At 50.4% G+C, this 17,091-nt stretch overlaps 1 protein-coding gene across 5 annotated transcripts in view; it reads left to right on the top strand.

Annotated features, from left to right (window-relative positions):
- sugt1 (SGT1 homolog, MIS12 kinetochore complex assembly cochaperone) overlaps nucleotides 1–17,091 on the top strand; it is a 141,917-nt gene that overhangs the window by 52,745 nt on the left and 72,081 nt on the right. For 4 of the 5 annotated variants that reach the window (XM_038817716.1, XM_038817718.1, XM_038817719.1 and 1 more), the window contains one exon: nucleotides 10–29. In XM_038817716.1, the coding sequence (XP_038673644.1) occupies nucleotides 10–29 (20 nt within the window). The remainder of the gene's footprint in view (nucleotides 1–9; nucleotides 30–17,091) is intronic. The other variant, XM_038817717.1, reaches the window with a different exon arrangement.

The following is a 17,091-nucleotide window of genomic DNA, read 5'->3' as shown; positions in this document are numbered from 1 at the left end:
ACACCACAGAAGGCCGTACCCAAAATAAAGTATGTTTACCAATATACATTATTACAACAAACTATTTTAGTTGTTTGTGGAAATAAGACTTATCATAGTAATAAATAACTACTTCATATATGGTACTGGTGACAAGTATTAAATGATTCGTTGAAATTGTGGTGCATTTATTTCTATTACGGTGACCTGAAGCCATTAGATATTATTCTTCAACTTTTTGGTTAGATCTACTTTTGAATGATAATTGCAAATTATTTAATGTGCTGTGATGAATCGTTTAACATGTTACTCATGTTTGCTCTGCAGTCCTGTCCTGTTCGGATGTCTTAGCTTTGGACTTGGGCATCTTTTGAAGCTCAAGTTCTTTAATTGTGTACGAGTCATGACTGTCCATGTCAGCAGGTTATTCAACCACGGGAAATAGTGTAGCAAATCGAGCAACGTCTTTATCTATACACTTCCAGCAGAAGTCACTAGGTTTTGATCAGGAGCACTGACCGTTTTCCCTCCCTAAACCAATTCCCTTGGACCAATTTGAACATTCCTTCTGCCTCTCTGGTATACATATAATCTAGTCTAACTGTACCAGACAAAGAGATCATGTATGATGAGTTTTTGGCCTATATGGCACACATAGTCAACAGTAAAGCATCAGGGGAACAACTTTCAGGTTTCTTGAATTAGTAATCCCTTTCAGGACCATCTGAGATGAATTTACACTTATTTGAGATTTTAATTTGTTCTGATGTGTAAAAAAATTTGTTAGATTTTTGTTTCTTTGTTCTATTAGTGGAAGACCTTGTTGGCAATTATAGGCCAGTGAGTCTGACATCAGTGGTAAGGAAATTATTGGAAATAATTCTGCGGGACAGAATTAAACTCAGTTTGGAGAGGCGAAGATTAATCAAGGATAGTTAGCATGGCCTTGTCAAGGGGAGATCACCTCCAACAAATTTGATAACTTTTTGAGAAGGTGAGTAGGTGTATAGATGAGATCAGTGTAGTTAATGTAACCGACTTGGACTTAAGTAAGACTTTTGATGGGCCGGCATGAGGGACTGATCAAGGAATTATGAGCCCATTTGGCAAATTGGATCCAAAATTGATTTAGTGGCAGGAGGCAGGGGGTGTTGATCGAAGGTTGTTTTCGTAATTGGAAGCCTGTGTCCAATGGTGTACCACAGGGATCTGACTGTTTGTAGTGGACATTAATGATCTAGATGGGAATGTAGGTGGTATGATCAGTACATTCGCAGATGACAAACATTGGTGGTGTGATAAATAGCGAGAAAGAAAACCTGGGATTACAGGACAATACAGATGGGCTGGTCAGATGGGCAGAACTGTGGAAAATGGAATTTAACCCTGAAAAGTGTGAGGTGATACATTTTGGGAGAACGAAACGCATTAGGCAAGGGAATACACAATGAAGAGTAGGACACTAGGAAGTACAGAGCACCTGAGTGACCTTGGGGATGCATGTTCATAGGTCCTTGAAGGCAATAGGGAAGATAGATAAGGTGGTTAAGAAGGCACATAGGATATTACACAAGGCATAGAATATTAGAGGAGAGGTTACGATGAGTTGTATAACATGCTTGTTGGGCCTCATCAAGAGTACTATGTGCAGTTCTCGTCGGTACACTATAGGTAGATTGGGATTGCACCAGAAAAGGTGCAGAGGAGATTCACCAGGATATTGTCTGAGCAGGAGCTTTTAGCTACGAAGGGAGGCTGGTTAGGCTGGGGTTTTTCTCCTTGGAGCAAAAACGACTGAGGGGGTCTCCGATGGACTTGTACAAAATTTGAACGGCATAGATAGGAAGAAACCTATCCCCTGTGTTGAGGGGTCCATAACCGGGGGCATAGATTTAAGGGAATGGGCAGGAGATTTAGTGGGGATTTGAGGAAAAACCTGTTGGAAATCTGGAACTTGCTGCCTGAAAGGGTGGGAGAAGCGGGAATTCTCAACATTTAAGAAGCATTTAGATGAGTAGTTGGAATGTCATAGCAAACAAAGTTATAGACCTAATTTTGGAAAATGAGATTAGAATAGATAGGTGCTTGATGGTTGACATAGACATGATGGGCTGAAGGGTCTCTTTTTGTGCTGTAAGACTCTGACTCTATCCTGGTTTTTCTATGTTTTTGTTTTGGCAGTTGCTGCATATTTTGGGAGTAAATATTTTTCAAGAATATAGTACATATGTAGAATGCATGTATATGTTTCAATTTGTATAATGTTTGCAGAAAGATGTAATAAAGATCATAATTTTGTACATTTAGGATGATATTCATTACAATGTGGTGCACCATTGGGAGGGAACCTGGGTTGTGTAGAAGGACAGAGTAAAGGACTTTGTGATACATTGGTATGGTGATAAAGTTCTTGAATGGTGGGGATGCAAGGTTGTAGGAACATTAGATTAGGAGTGGGTCATTGATTCTCTCGCCTTGCCTGCCTTTCAGTTCCATTATGCCTGATCTTCATTTACACCCTCTTGGTTCCATTTCTCTTATCTGACAAAAATCTATTTTCCATTTTGAAATTTTCAGTTAATCTAATCTCCATGCTTTTTGCGGAGGAGTTCCAGGTTATAATTTGAAATTGTTGAAATCGGCGCCGAGTCTGGAAGACAGTAAAAGTGCTGAATTGAAAGACTGACGTGCTGTTCCTTTTTTTGAAAAATAATTTTTATTGGAATTTTTTTGAAAAATATATATCAACAGAACAATAATAACAATAATAATAAACACACCCCGGCACTCGTAACAACGCATATAACAAAACCCCCCCACCCAATAAACAACAAAATAAATTAACAATAAGCAAATTAACTTAAACACTATCCCCCTAAACCCCCCCCCCCTCCCCCCCTCCCCCGGGTTGCTGCTGCTGCTGACCTAGTGCCTTATTGTTGAGCCAGAAAGTCAAGGAAAGGCTGCCACCTCCTAAAGAACCCTTGTACCGACCCCCTCAGGGCGAATTTGACCCTCTCCAGCTGAATGAATCCTGCCATGTCATTAATCCAGGTCTCCATGCTCTGAGGTCTCGCATCTTTCCACTGCAGCAAGATCCTCCGCCGGGCTACTAGGGACGCAAAGGCCAAAACATTGGCCTCTTTCGCCTCCTGCACTCCCGGCTCCACCCTAACCCCAAATATCGCAGGTCCCCAGCCTGGCTTGACCCTGGATCCCACCACCCTCGACACCGTTCTCGCAACCCCCTTCCAGAACTCCTCCAGTGCCGGGCATGCCCAGAACAGATGGGCATGGTTCGCTGGACTCCCCGAACAGCTGACACAACTGTCTTCGCCCCCAAAGAACCTACTCATCCTAGATCCGGACATGTGGGCCCAGTGCAGCACCTTGAACTGGATGAGACTAAGCCTCTCACATGAAGAGGAGGAGTTCACCCTCTCCAGGGCGTCCGCCCATGTCCCCCCCCCCCCAATCTGCTCCCCCAGCTCCACCTCCCACTTAGCCTTCAGCTCCTCTCCCGACGCCTCCCCCACCTCCTGCATTACCTGGTAGATGTCAGACACCTTCCCATCCCCGACCCATACCCCCGAAAGCACCCTATCCCTTACCCCCTGCGGGGGCAGCAAAGAGAACCCCTCCACCTGCCACCTAGCAAACGCCTTGACCTGAAGGTACCTGAACATATTCCCCGGGGGGGGGGGGGGGGAGCTCAAACTTCTCCTCCAGTTCACCAAGGCTCGCGAACCTCCCGTCAATGAACAGGTCTCCCAACTTCCTAATGCCCGCCCTGTGCCACCCCAGGAACCCGCCATCCATGTTCCCTGGGATAAACCGGTCGTTCCCCCGCAGCGGGGCCTCCACCGAGCCCCCCGCTTCCCCCGTGTCGCCTCCACTGCCCCCAAATATTGAGGGTAGCCGCCATCACCGGGCTCGTAGTGTACCTCATTGGAGGGAGCGGCAGCGGCGCCGTTACCAGTGCCTTCAGGCTCGTGCCTCCACAGGGCGCCATCTCCATCCGTTTCCATGCTGCCCCCTCCCCATCCATTACCCACTTACGTACAATCGAGACGTTAGCCGCCCAATAGTACCCAGAGAGGTTGGGCAGCGGCAGCCCCCCTCTATCCCTGCCCCGCTCCAAAAAAACCCTCCTTACCCTCGGAGTCCTTGCGGCCAAACAAATCCCAGAATGCTGCTGTTCGCCCTCCTAAAAAAGGCCCTCGGAACGAAAATGGGGAGGCACTAAAACAAAAACCTCGGGAGCACCGTCATTTTAACGGACTGTACTCTACCCGCCAACGACAACAGCAGCATGTCCCACCTTTTAAATTCCTCCTCCATCTGCTTCACCAACCTAGTAAAATTGAGCTTGTGCAGAATCCCCCAGCTCCTAGCCACCTGAACCCCCAGGTACCTAAAACTCCTCACTGCCCTCTTTAGCGGGAGCCTACCAATCCCCTCCTCTTGATCTCCCGGGTGTACGACAAACAGCTCACTCTTGCCAGGTTCAATTTATAGCCCGAGAAACTCCCGAACTCAGCAAGAATCTCCATCACCTCCGGCATTCCACCCACCGGGTCTGCTACATACAGCAGCAAGTTGTCTGCATACAGCGACACTCGGTGCTCCTCCCCACCTCGCACCAAACCCCTCCACCTCCTCGACTCCCTGAGAGCCATGGCAAGAGGCTCAATTGCCAATGCACAAAGCAAGGGGGACAGGGGGCACTCCTGCCTCATCCCACGGTGGAGCCTGAAGTACTCGGACCTCCTCCCATTTGTCGCTACACTTGCCATCGGGGCCTCGTACAGCAACCTCACCCATTTAATAAACCCCACCCCAAACCAAAACCTCTCCAACACCTCCCACAAGTACCCCCACTCAACCCTGTCAAAGGCCTTCTCCGCATCCAATGCCACCACAATCTCCGCCTCTCCTTCTGCTGCCGGCATCATTATCACATTTAGCAGCCTTCGCACGTTAGTGTTCAGCTGCCTCCCCTTCACAAAACCCGTCTGATCTTCATGTACCACCCCCGGCACCCAGTCCTCTAGTCTAGTGGCCAAGATCTTCGCCAGCAACTTGGCGTCTACATTCAGCAGTGAAATTGGCCTGTATGATCCGCACTGCAAGGGGTCCTTATCACGCTTCAGGATCAGGGAAATCAGCGCCCGAGACATCGTCGGGGGCAAAACACCCCCCTCCCATGCCTCGTTGAAGGTCCTAACCAACAGGGGGCCCAGCAGGTCCGCGTATTTCTTATAAAATTCAACCGGGAACCCATCCGGTCCCGGCGCCTTCCCCGACTGCATGTGGCCAATCCCACTGACCAGCTTCTCCAACTCGATTGGCGTCCCCAGTCCCTCCACCTGCACCCTTGGAAATCGCAGCCTGTCCAAAAAACTCTCCATTCCCCCTCCCACCGCTGGCGGCTCCGACCGGTACAGTTCCCTATAAAAGTCCCTAAAGACCTCATTGACCTCTGCCCCCTGCCGCACCACATTCCCACCCCTATCCTTCACTCCACCAATCTCCCTAGCCGCGTCCCGCTTACGAAGCTGATGCGCCAGTATCCTGCTCGCCTTCTCTCCATACTCATAGACCGCTCCCTGTGCCTTCCTCCACTGTGTCTCTTCCTTTCTGGCGGTCAATACATCAAAATTGGCCTGCAAGCTACGCCGCTCCCCCAGCAATCCCTCCTCCGGGGCCTCCGCGTACCTCCTATCCACACTCAACAGCTCCCCCACCAGTCTCTCCCTCTCCCCCATCTCCCTATGGGCTTGGATGGAGATCAGCTCCCCCCTAATCACTGCCTTCAGAGCCTCCCACACCATCCCCACCTGGACCTCCCCAGTATCATTGACCTCGAGGGACCTCTCGATACATCCCCGAACCCTCCTACACACCTCATCAGCCAACAACCCCACGTCCAGACGCCAAAGCGGGCGCTGGTCCCGCACCTCCCCCATCTCCAGATCCACCCAATGCGGAGCATGGTCCGAAATCGCAATAGCCGAATACTCAGCCTCCTCCACCCTCTGGACCAGTCCCCTACTCAAAACAAAGAAATCAATGCGGGAATAAACCCTGTGCACATGGGAGAAAAAAAGAGTACTCCCGAGCCCTCGGCCTCCCGAACCTCCAGGGATCCACTCCTCCCATCTGGTCCATAAACCCCCTCAACACCTTGGCTGCCGCCGGCCTCCTGCCTGTCCTTGAACTAGAATGATCCAGTAGGGGATCCAGCACCGTATTGAAGTGTCCCCCCCCCCCCCCAATGATCAAGCCCCCCACCTCCAGGCCAGGAATGCGGCCCAACATACACCTCATGAAACCAGGGGGTTGTCTGGGTCTCCAGCAGCTTACTAGTCGTCACCTTCAGGGATTCCAACAACTCCCCTTTCAGCTCTGTAAAATAGCGCAGAAGGGCCGCCTGCTGCTCCTCCGCCCACTGCCTCCACTCCTCAGGAGCTCGACCGGCCGCCATTTTGTCCACCTTCCCCCGCTTTTCCAGGGGAACTACTGCCGTTTTTCTCCTCGCCCCACTCCATGTCCGCACCATAAATCCAGGGGGGTTTTGCTCCTGACCCCTTTATCCACCGGCAATCGTCGAATCAGCGCCGTTTGGGGCCCTTAAAAGAGACCACAAGTCCTATTAAAGCGGGAGCTGCCGAACATGCGGCGTCGCTCTGCATAGCCGCAACCAGAAGCGTCCTGACGTGCTGTTCCTTGAACTTATGTTGAACTTCATAGGAGTTCTATGATGGAAGTGGGTTGGGAATTAAAATGACAGACGTGCTTGCTCTCCCTGAGCTAAAGGCTACCATTCCATTAGTTCTCGATATTTATCTGCCCAACCTATCATACATCTTCTGGATGTTCATGTGAATAAAATATATAGACATTTGTGTACCTAACACATTAGCCTCCTCTTCAAACCTCAAATCCAGTTCAACTAGGTTAGTTAGATAATGACTTGCCAGTCGCAGATCTTTGCTGGTTCCCTGATGAATTCCTATTTGTCCAAGTGCTCAGTCACTCTACCCTTAAAAGCAGATTTTAATAATTTCCCCAGAGCAGATGTTAGTCTTGTCGATGATTTGCAAGTTTTATAGCATGTTGCATTTGATCGAAGAGGTAGGTAAAAGGAAGATCTTAAAAGAAGGAAGATATAGAGTGGCAATTCAGGACAAATGGCGCATGCAGCTATCGGCACCCTACCAAAGGCGTGTTGGCAATTGGGGGTGCATGCATGGAGAATAAAGTACATAGATGCTGGAGAAGGTGACAAAGATGTAGTGGGGCAAAGCTTTAAGACATTTGAAAACCAGAATGGTAATTATTTTTAATATTGAGGCATCAGAGCCTGTACTTTGAGACAAACACAAAGTAATCATTTAGCAAATCTGTGATGTCCTTGTTTTCAATTGTGATATCACTTATATCTGCCTTTAAGGGGTCCATATTACTCTTACCCACTCACTTTCTCTTAATATACTTGTAAAAGGATTAATGTTGACTTCCAGTGGCAGTAATGTGCTGAGCGGTCACCCATCAGGTGGCTCTCTTCTAGGACACTAGAAAAAGGCACTTTTAGTGAAATGTATCCCGATAATTCGGACTCATTTCACCTGAAAATTCAGACTCATTTCACCCATCAATAAGAAAGGGAGAGAAGAGGAACAAAAAAGTGCCAGCAAACGGAATCTTGACAAGCTGCTGAGATGGCAGGAGCAGAGGGAAATGCCAAAAGCTTGAAGGTGTCGACATACCCAGGAGATTAAAAGATTGGTGTCGACACAGGGGAGCCTAAAGGGGAAGGTAAAGGACCAGGAGAACCAGTCCCGGCCCCAGGATCAGGGGCCTGCCAGAGGAGATCGAGTCAGGGACCCGACAGGCTATGCGGCCTCTGCCAGAGAGATCAAGGTCAGGGACCCGACAGGCAATGCGGTGCAGATGCTGGGCAACCTGGTCGCGAGGGACAGCTTCCCCAAACTGCTGGAGATTGGGTGCTCAGATTGCTCCGACCGAAGTCCAAAGCGGGGGAGCAGCCAAGGGCAATAATTTCACACTGCATCGGTATCAGGACTGGGAGAGGATCCTGCCGTGGGCAAGACAGACAAAGGCGAGCAACACAGAAGGACACAGAATCTGGGTTTACTCGGACATTGGAGCAGACCTGGCAAAGCACAGGGCTGAATTCAATCAGGCAAAATCGGCCCTATATAAGAGCGGAGTAAGTTTGGAATATTGTTCCCAGCCAGGCTCTGGGTGATGTTCTAAAATAAAAACCATTATTTCAATACCCTGACGTTAGTGGGCGGGTTCCTGCGATCGAGCTACCTAGACAAGGGGCAGGCGAGACAGCGCTGAGGCAAAACTGAGGAAGGAAATAGGGAGAAAGAAAAAGGAACTATGATGGACTTGTACCATATTTGCGCACTCTGCCACGCTCTGAACCAAAATGTTGAAACACAGGAAAGGGCGAGGGCTGTGGAACGCAGTAGAGGGTGAAGAGGGAACAGCAATCTAGCGGGCGTGGGAAAGGGGTAAGATCAATCCCGGGAGGGGGGCCACCACACCAGCAGGGAAAGCGAGCACAGGAAGTATGAAAATAAGGGGGGGCCGCAGTGCACCTCCCGGCAGGGAGGGAGCAACGAATAGAGGGGTACAAGGGGGAGATAGTGGAGGGGTGAGTAGGCAGCAGAGTAAGGCCCCCCCCCCCCCAGCAACGCGCCTGAGGGAGAAGGACCGACTGTGGGTAAGGAAGGGCTGGGTGCAACAGACGTACCACTCATATTATGGAACAGACGTACCACTCATATTATGGAACAAAGGGGGGGGGGGGGGTTTGCTATCCTGATCAGCGAGAGGACGGAGTTTACGAAGACGATTACGGTCCCAGGGGGACGGTACGTCATGGTCAGCGGTGTCCAAGACTGGGCGTGGTGGTCTTCGTAAATGTGTACGTGCCCAACTGGGAAGAAACGGATTTCATAAAGAAGACCATGGTGGAAATCAACACACTGACTGATCATGAGGGAGGACTTCAACTGTGTCCATCAAACCCCAGAACAGGGAAAAAGACAGGCATGGCTAGAAACTGGGAACATTCATGGAACAGATGAGGGCTGGGGACCCATGGCGGTTCCTATACCCCGGTGAGAAGGCATCTCTTTCTTCTCACCAGTGCACAAGGTGTACACCAAAATTGACTCTTTGCAGTGGGTCAATCGGTGCTTCCAGAAATCAGGTGAATGAAGGAGCAGCACTCTGAAAGCGAGTGATTTGAAACAAACCTGTCGGAATTTAACTTGGTGTTGTCAGGCTACTTATTGTGCCTACCGCAGTCCAACGTCAGCATCTCCACACCATGGCTTTCAGAAATAGTCAGCGGAATCGTCCGTGATAATCCTCTCCGACCACGCTCCACATTACATGGATGTGCGATTGAAGACTGCTTGTAAACGCTGTGGATCGAGGTTGGACACTGACCACTTGACCGATGAGGTCTTCTGACGGAAAACATCACAGGCCATAGGTGAGTACATCACTCACAACCGTAACTGGGAAATCTCGCCTTTCACGTTCTGGGAGGCACTGAAGGGAGAGATTATAGCGTACAAGGCACATAGAGACGGGGAAGGAAGGGCGGCAAGGCAGCAACTGATCAACTCCATCCTGGAGGTTGACAGAAAATACTACGAGACCCCGAGAGAGCCTCTGGCAGATAGAAAAAAGCTACAAATGGACTACAAAAGAGATTATGGGCAGCACGGTAGCATTGTGGATAGCACAATCGCTTCACTGCTCCAGGGTCCCAGGTTCGATTCCGGCTTGGGTCACTGTCTGTGCAGAGTCTGCACGTCCTCCCCGTGTGTGCGTGGGTTTTCTCCGGGTGCTCCGGTTTCCTCCCACAGTCCAAAGATGTGCAGGTTAGGAGGATTGGCCGTGATAAAGTGCCCTTGGTGTTGGGTGGGGTTATGGGGATAGGGTGGAGGTGTTGACCTTGGGTAGGGTGCTCTTTCCAAGAGCCGGTGCAGACTCGATGGGCTGAATGGCCTCCTTCTGCACTGTAAATTCTATATTTAACCTGCTATCCACCAGGAAGGCAGTGCACCATCTCTGCCAGACATAGAGGACCTTTTATGAGCACGGAGGATAGCCTAGCCGCCTGTTGGCTCACCATCTGAGAAAGCAGGCAGCCACGAGGGAGCTAGCACAGGTGAAAGATAGCAGAGGTGAACTGGTAGCTGAACCAAAAATGGTCAACCAAGCATTTGAGGCTTTCTGCCGGGTCTGTACACCTGAGCCCCCGACAGGGACTCGGGGATGGAATGGTTCCTTGATGGACTGGACATGCCAGTCGTGGGGGACAATAGACGGAGGGAGCTGGAAGCACCAATAGGACTGGAAGAGATCATGAGGACCATCAGCTCCATGCAGGTGGGGAAGGCACCGGGACTCGATGGGTTCCTGGCGGTCTTCTATACAAGATTTGCATCGACCCTGGCCCTGCACCTACGGGAGATGTTTGCAGAAACGCTAACGAGGGGCACCCTGTCTCCAACGCTAACGCAGGCCACTATATCACTATTACCCAAGAAAGACAAAGACCGGACAAAATGCGGATCATATAGACCCATTTCACTGCTCAGCATATACCTGAAAATCCTGACCAAGAGACAGGAGAACTGCGTACCAGAGGTGGTCGCAAAGGATCAAACCGGCTTTGTCAAGGGTAGACAACTAACTGCAAACGTTAGTCAGCTACTGAATGTGATACGGACCCCATCTGGAAACAGAACACCAGAGGTGATCATCTCCCTGGTCCCTGGAAAGGCCTTCGACAGCGTCGAATAGAAGTACCTCGTGGAGGTACCGGAGTGGATTGGGCTTGGGACGGGGTTCACCTTGTGGGTGAAACTCCTGTACAACGCCCCCTAGGCGAGCTTTCGGACCAACACCACCAGCTCGCAATACTTCCAGTTGCACACAGGCACCAGGCAGGGATGCCTGCTGTCCCCGTTCCTGTTTGCCCTGGCAATCGAGCCCCAGGCCATCGCTCTGCGAAACGCGAGAGACTGCAAGGGCATCCGAAGAGGAGGCAGGGAGTATAAGAGTCTCACTATGCGGATGACCTGCTCCTCTACATCTCGGACCTGCAGAACAGCCTGAAAGTAATCATGAAGTTCCTGGAAGAATTTGGGGCCTTCTCTGCCACTATACTCGTCCTGGCAAGAGCGAGGCAGTCCTGGTGAACCCAAATGGGGAAGGGACAAGAGCTGGAACGACTACCAGTCAAACTAGCCCAAAACAATTTCTGCCACCTGGGGATCCCAGGTAACCCATGACCGACACTGATCCACAAATGGAATCTGACCAGTCTGGCGGAGGAAGTCAAAAATGACCTACAGAGCTGAGATGCACTTCCACCCTCCCTGGAGGGGAAGATGCAGACAATCAAGATGAACCTACTATCACAGTTCCTTCTCCTGTTTGGATCCATAGTGATCTTCATTCCCAAGGCCTTTTTCCAAGGAATAGACAAAATGATCCTGGCGTGGGTGGGTGTGTGGTGAGGGGGGGCAAAGAGAATCCGAGAATCCCCAAGACTACACTGCTGAGGAGAATAAGCATGGGCTGCCTGACGCCCTGAACTTGCAATACAACCATTGGGTAGCCACAGTGGGGAGTGTGAGGGGGTGGGTAAGGGAACCGATAACTGAATGGATGAGTCTGGAAATGTCCTCCTGCAAGGGAATGACCCCCCCCCCCCCCCCCGCGGCCCTTGTCATGGCAGTGCTCCCATCCCCCTGGGGAGGTGGTGGTGTAGTAATATTGTCACTGTCCGAGAAAATGAATGCTCTGGGGACCTGGGTTCGAATACCACCACTGCAGATGGTGAAATTTGAATTCAATTTCACAAAAATCAAATCTGGAAACCATTGTCAATTGTCGGAAAAGCCCACCTGGTTCACTGATGTCCTTGAGGAAAGGAAATCTGCCATCCTTGCGTAGTCTGGTCTACATGTGACTCCAGACCCACAGCAATGGCATTGATTCTTAACTGACCCCACAAGGTCAGTCTTCACTGTGGAAGACACCAGTGGGATGCCAGAGCTCCAGGAGAATCCGGGGGCAGAGGTCAGTGCAGTGGCCATCACTAAGGAGAAGTTTCTGGAGAAACTGAAAGGTCTGAAGGTGGATAAGTCACCTGGAACAGATGGACTACATCCAAGGGTCCTAAAAGAGATAGCTGAGGAGATTGTGGAGGCATTGGTCGTGATCTTTCAGGAATCACTGGAGGCAGGAACGATTAAGAGGACTGGAAAGTGGCTAATATAACACCACTGTTTAAGAAGGGAGGGAGGCAGAAGACGGGAAATTATAGGCCAGTTAGCCTGACTTCAGTCATTAGTAAGATTTTAGAGTCTGTTATTGAAGATGAGATCGCGGAGTACTTGGAAGTGCATGGTAAAATAGGACTGTGTCAGCAGGGCTTTGTCAAAGGGAGGTCATGTCTGACTCATCTGTTAAGAGTTCTTTGAGGCGGTGACAAGAAAGTTAGACAAAGGAGAACCAGTGGGCGTGATTTATTTCGATTTCCAGAAGGCCTTTGACAAGGTAGCGCATAGGAGACTGTTAAATAAGTTAAGAGCCCATGGTGTTAAGGGTAAGATCCTGGCATGGATAGAGGATTGACTGACTGGCAGAAGGCAGAGTGGGGATAAAGGCATCTTTTTCAGGATGTCAGCTGGTGACTAGTGGTGTGCCTCCAGGGTCTTTGCTGGGACCACAACTTTTCACAATATACATTAATGATCTGGAAGAAGGAACTGAAGGCACTATTGCTAAGTTTGCAGATGATACAAAGATCTGTAGAGGGACAGGTAGTATTGAGGAAGCGAGGGAGCTGCAGAAGGATTTGGACAGGCTCGGAGAGTGGGCCATCAAGTGGCAAATGAAATACAATGTGGAAAAATATGAGGTTATGCACTTTGGAAGGAGGAATTTAGGCATAGACTATTTTCTAAATGGGGAAATACTTAGGAAATCAGAAGCACAAAGGGACTTGGGAGTCCTTGTTGATGATTCTCTTGAGGTTAATGTGGAGGTTCAGTTGGCAGTTAAGAAGGCAAATGCAATTTTGCATTCATGCCAAGAGGGCTAGACTACAAGACAAGGGATGTACTTCTGACGCTGTATAAGGCTCTGGTCAGACCCCATTAGGAGTATTGGGAGTGGTTTTGGGCCTTGTATCTAAGGAATGATATGCTGGCCTCGGAAACGGTTCAGAGGAGGTTTGCAAGAATGATCCCTGGAATGATTAGCTTGTAGTATGAGAAACGATTGAGAACTCTGGATCTGTACTTGTTAGAGTTTAGAAGAATGAGGGGGGATCTTATTGAAACTTACAGGATACTGCGTCGCCTGGATAGAGTGCACATGGAGAGGATGTTTCCATTGTAGGAAAAACTAGAACCAGAGGATGCCATCTCAGACTAAAGGGACAATCCTTTAAAACCGAGATGAGGAATTTCTTCAGCCAGAGAGGGGTGAATCTGTGGAACATTTTGCCGCAGAAGGCTGTGGACGCCAGTTCACTGAGTGTCTTTAAGACAGAGATAGATAGGTGTTATGGGGAGGAGGCAGGAGAATAGGATGAGAAAGTATCAGCCATGATTGAATGGCGGAGCAGACTCGGTGGGCCAAGTGGCCTAATTCTGCTCCTGTCTGATGATCTAAGGGCAATTAGGGATGGGCAATAAATGCTGGCCCACTTTTAAGAAGTGTCGGCAGGAGAGGGTGATGCGAGCGGTCAGGGACTTTTTCATGGGGGACAGACTTGGAAACCCTAGACGAACTAACGGAAGGTCTGGAACTACCAAATGGACATGAGCTCCGACACTAGAAATCAAAAACGTTCTCCGCACAGAGACGACCAAGTACCCTATGACCCTGAGAGAGACATTGCTGGAGGAATTGCTGGACATGGACGGTAGGGAGAAGGGGAACTATGGGGACATGTACAGATGAGTTTCAGAAAGGGCGCGAACACCATTTCGACAAAGCAAGACTGAAATGGGAGGACGAACATGGGACAGAGTAGGGTGGCAACTCTGAGCAAATCACTAAAGTAGTGCTAACTCCTCCACCCCCTGCGCAAGGCTAAGCCTCGTGCAATTTAAAGTGGTGCACAGAATGCAACTAATCAGAACCCGAATGAACAGGTTTTTCCCGGAGTTGAGGACAAATGTGAACGATGCCAGGGGGCCCAGCCAACCACACGTACATGTTCTGTGCCTGCCCCATCCGTGTCGATTTCTGGACAGCCTAATTCGAGGAGATGTTCACGGTTGTGGGGGGAGGGTGCAGCCGACCCAGCCAGCGGCAGTCTTCGGGGTGTCGGACCAGCCAGAACTACATTTGGGGAAGAGGGCCGGTGCGCTTGCTTTTGCTTCCTTAATCGCACATCAGAGAGTACTGCTCGGCTAGTGATCGGCACCACCCACAGCTGCAGACTTTCTGAATTTCTCCACTTGGAGACGATCAAGTACACCATCCAAGGGTCAGGTGAGGACTTTCACAAAGCGTGGGGCCTATTTATTAGCCTGCTCCCAGACCTGTTCGAAACCAGTAATGATTAGGAAGAAAGGGGGGACCAATGAGGCCAGACAAGATCGCACAGACCAGAGAGGAATTGGGGGGGGGGGGGGGGGGGAGGGAAGGAAAGGGGAAGGGTCAATGAAAGGGTAACATGTATAATTGCATTCCGTAAATATTGTGTGTTTTATATGGCTAATTGTTAAACTGTTAAAATTGGAAAATACCAATAAAAATATTTATCTTAAAAATCTATTGGTGTTACTCTTGATATTCCTCGCATATTTTTCTCCTTTACTTTGCTGCTCTTATTTTCTTTGTATCTCCAAGTCACCATTCTCCCCATGTCTGCGTGGGCTTCCTCCGGGTTTTCCGGTTTTCTCCCACAGTCCAAAGATGTGCAGGTTAGGTGGTTGGCCATGCTAAATTGCCCTTCGTGTCCAGAAATGTTCAGATGGGATTACTGGATTACGGGAAAGTGGGGGTTTAGGTAGGGTGCCCTTTCCAAGGGCCAGTGCAGACTCTATGGGCCGAATGACCTCCTTCTGAACTGAAAATTCTATGATTCTATGACCTTGACTTCTCTTTACAATTGTCTAAGTGGCTTTAGGAGCTTCAGCTCAGAGTTATTGAGCTGGAGGCCGAGTTGCAGATACTGCAATGCATCAGGGAAGGGGAAAGTTACCTGGACATTTTATTCTAGGAGATGGTTGCACCCCATGGGTTAGTGTGTTCTTGAACTTCTGGTGCCGGCACGTTGGAAGAGGTTGCACACAAGGTAGCTCCTGATGGGGTTCTTGATTTCTGGCCTGATTTGAGGTTATTTGTTCACAAAACCCCACCTACTAGATAATATAAGGTGCCCACATTAAGGAGATGTCAAAAAAGGCTGAGGAAAGAAACCTATGGATAGAACTTTGTTGATGCATTCAGTGAATCCACAAGGCTCCTCAGTGGAGAAAGTGGCAGAGGCTGCTCGTGTAACTCCTTCCACTCCAATCATGGCCGATATGCTGTCTGATGTCGTTTGAGAAGCAATGGAGATTTATATGTGGGGACTTTGAAAATAGATGAAGGAGGCCTTGGTTCCCATATGGTTGAAACTGAAAGAAATCTCTGAGACTGTCACGGTGCGGTAATTAAGGGCGTGGAGACTACTTTGACGAAGCATGGCGAGCAACTTGCCTCGTTGGAGGCCTAGATCACTTTGGTGGCCAGCAAGAGTATGTTGCCGAGGGCTAAGGTTGATGAAAACCACCCGAGGAGGCAGTCGTGGGGCTGCAAGTGGGTATGGAAGGCCCGACTCCCACTGCATACTTTTCGCAGATGTTTGGGAAGAATAGTGGGGAGGGTGTATTCGTGTTCCCTTTGGACAGGGCCCATCGACACTTCATTAGAAGCCCCGGCTGAATGAAACACCACAGACAGTCATGCTACAGCTCCACAGCTTTCAAGAGAAGAAACGAGCCCTGAAATGGGCCAAGGTGCATCGGGACTGCAAATGGGAAGTCACATCATGGGCGAAATTCTCCGACACCCCACAGGGTGTCCCGCCCCCGCCATGGCTGGAATTCTCCGCCACCTGGGAATTGGCGGGGGCGGGAATCACGCCCCACCGATCGGTGTGCCCTCCGTGCCGATCGGCGAGCCCCCTGCGGCGATTCTCCGGCCCGCGATGGGCCGAAGTCCCGCCGCTGAGAGGCCCCTCCCGCCACCGTGGTTTGAACCACCTCTGGTGACGGCGGGATCGGCGGCGCGAGCAGGGTCCTGGGGGGGGGGCGCGGGGCGATCGGACAATGGGGGGTGCCCCCACGGTGGCCAGACCCGCGATCGGGGCCAGTCCTGTGGGGGCACTCTTTTTCTTCCGCCGTCAGCACGGCCTCCACCATGGCGGAGGCGGAAGAGAATCCCCCAGCGCGCATGTGCCGGTGGTGACGTCAGCGGCAGCTGACGCATGTGCGAACCGGCAAAGACCTTTCGACCAGCCCCAGCGGCGGGCGTCAAAGGCCGCTGGCACCGGTTTTGGCGCCACGCTGAGTGGCGCCAACCACTCCGACGTGGCCCTAGCCCCCAAAGGTGCAGAGAATTCTGCACCTTTGGGGAGGCCCGACGCCGGAGTGGTTGGCGCCACTCCGCTACGCCGGGACCTCCCGCCCCGCCGGGTAGGGGAGAATTATTGGGGAGGGTGTATTCGTGTTCCCTTTGGAGAGGGCCCATCAGACACTCCATTAGAAGCCCCGGCTGAACGAAACACCACAGACAGTCATGCTACAGCTCCACAGCTTTCAAGAGAAGAAACCAGCCCTGAAATGGGCCAAGGTGCATCGGGACTGCAAATGGGAAGTCACATCATATTTCTTCACTTAGTTATATGACCATTTCTACATTAAAATGGTCCATTTTCAGTTCATGTAAAGAGAATGTTGAAGCTGAACCGGCAAGGAAGTGGGCAGCTTTCACCATTGCCAAAGCTGCTCTGTATAAGAGTGGAGTTCGGTTTGCAGT

The sequence above is a fragment of the Scyliorhinus canicula genome, chromosome 14 (genome assembly GCF_902713615.1).
Source record: "Scyliorhinus canicula chromosome 14, sScyCan1.1, whole genome shotgun sequence".
Lineage (NCBI taxonomy): Eukaryota > Metazoa > Chordata > Chondrichthyes > Carcharhiniformes > Scyliorhinidae > Scyliorhinus > Scyliorhinus canicula.
This window is presented reverse-complemented; position numbering and strand designations above follow the sequence as displayed.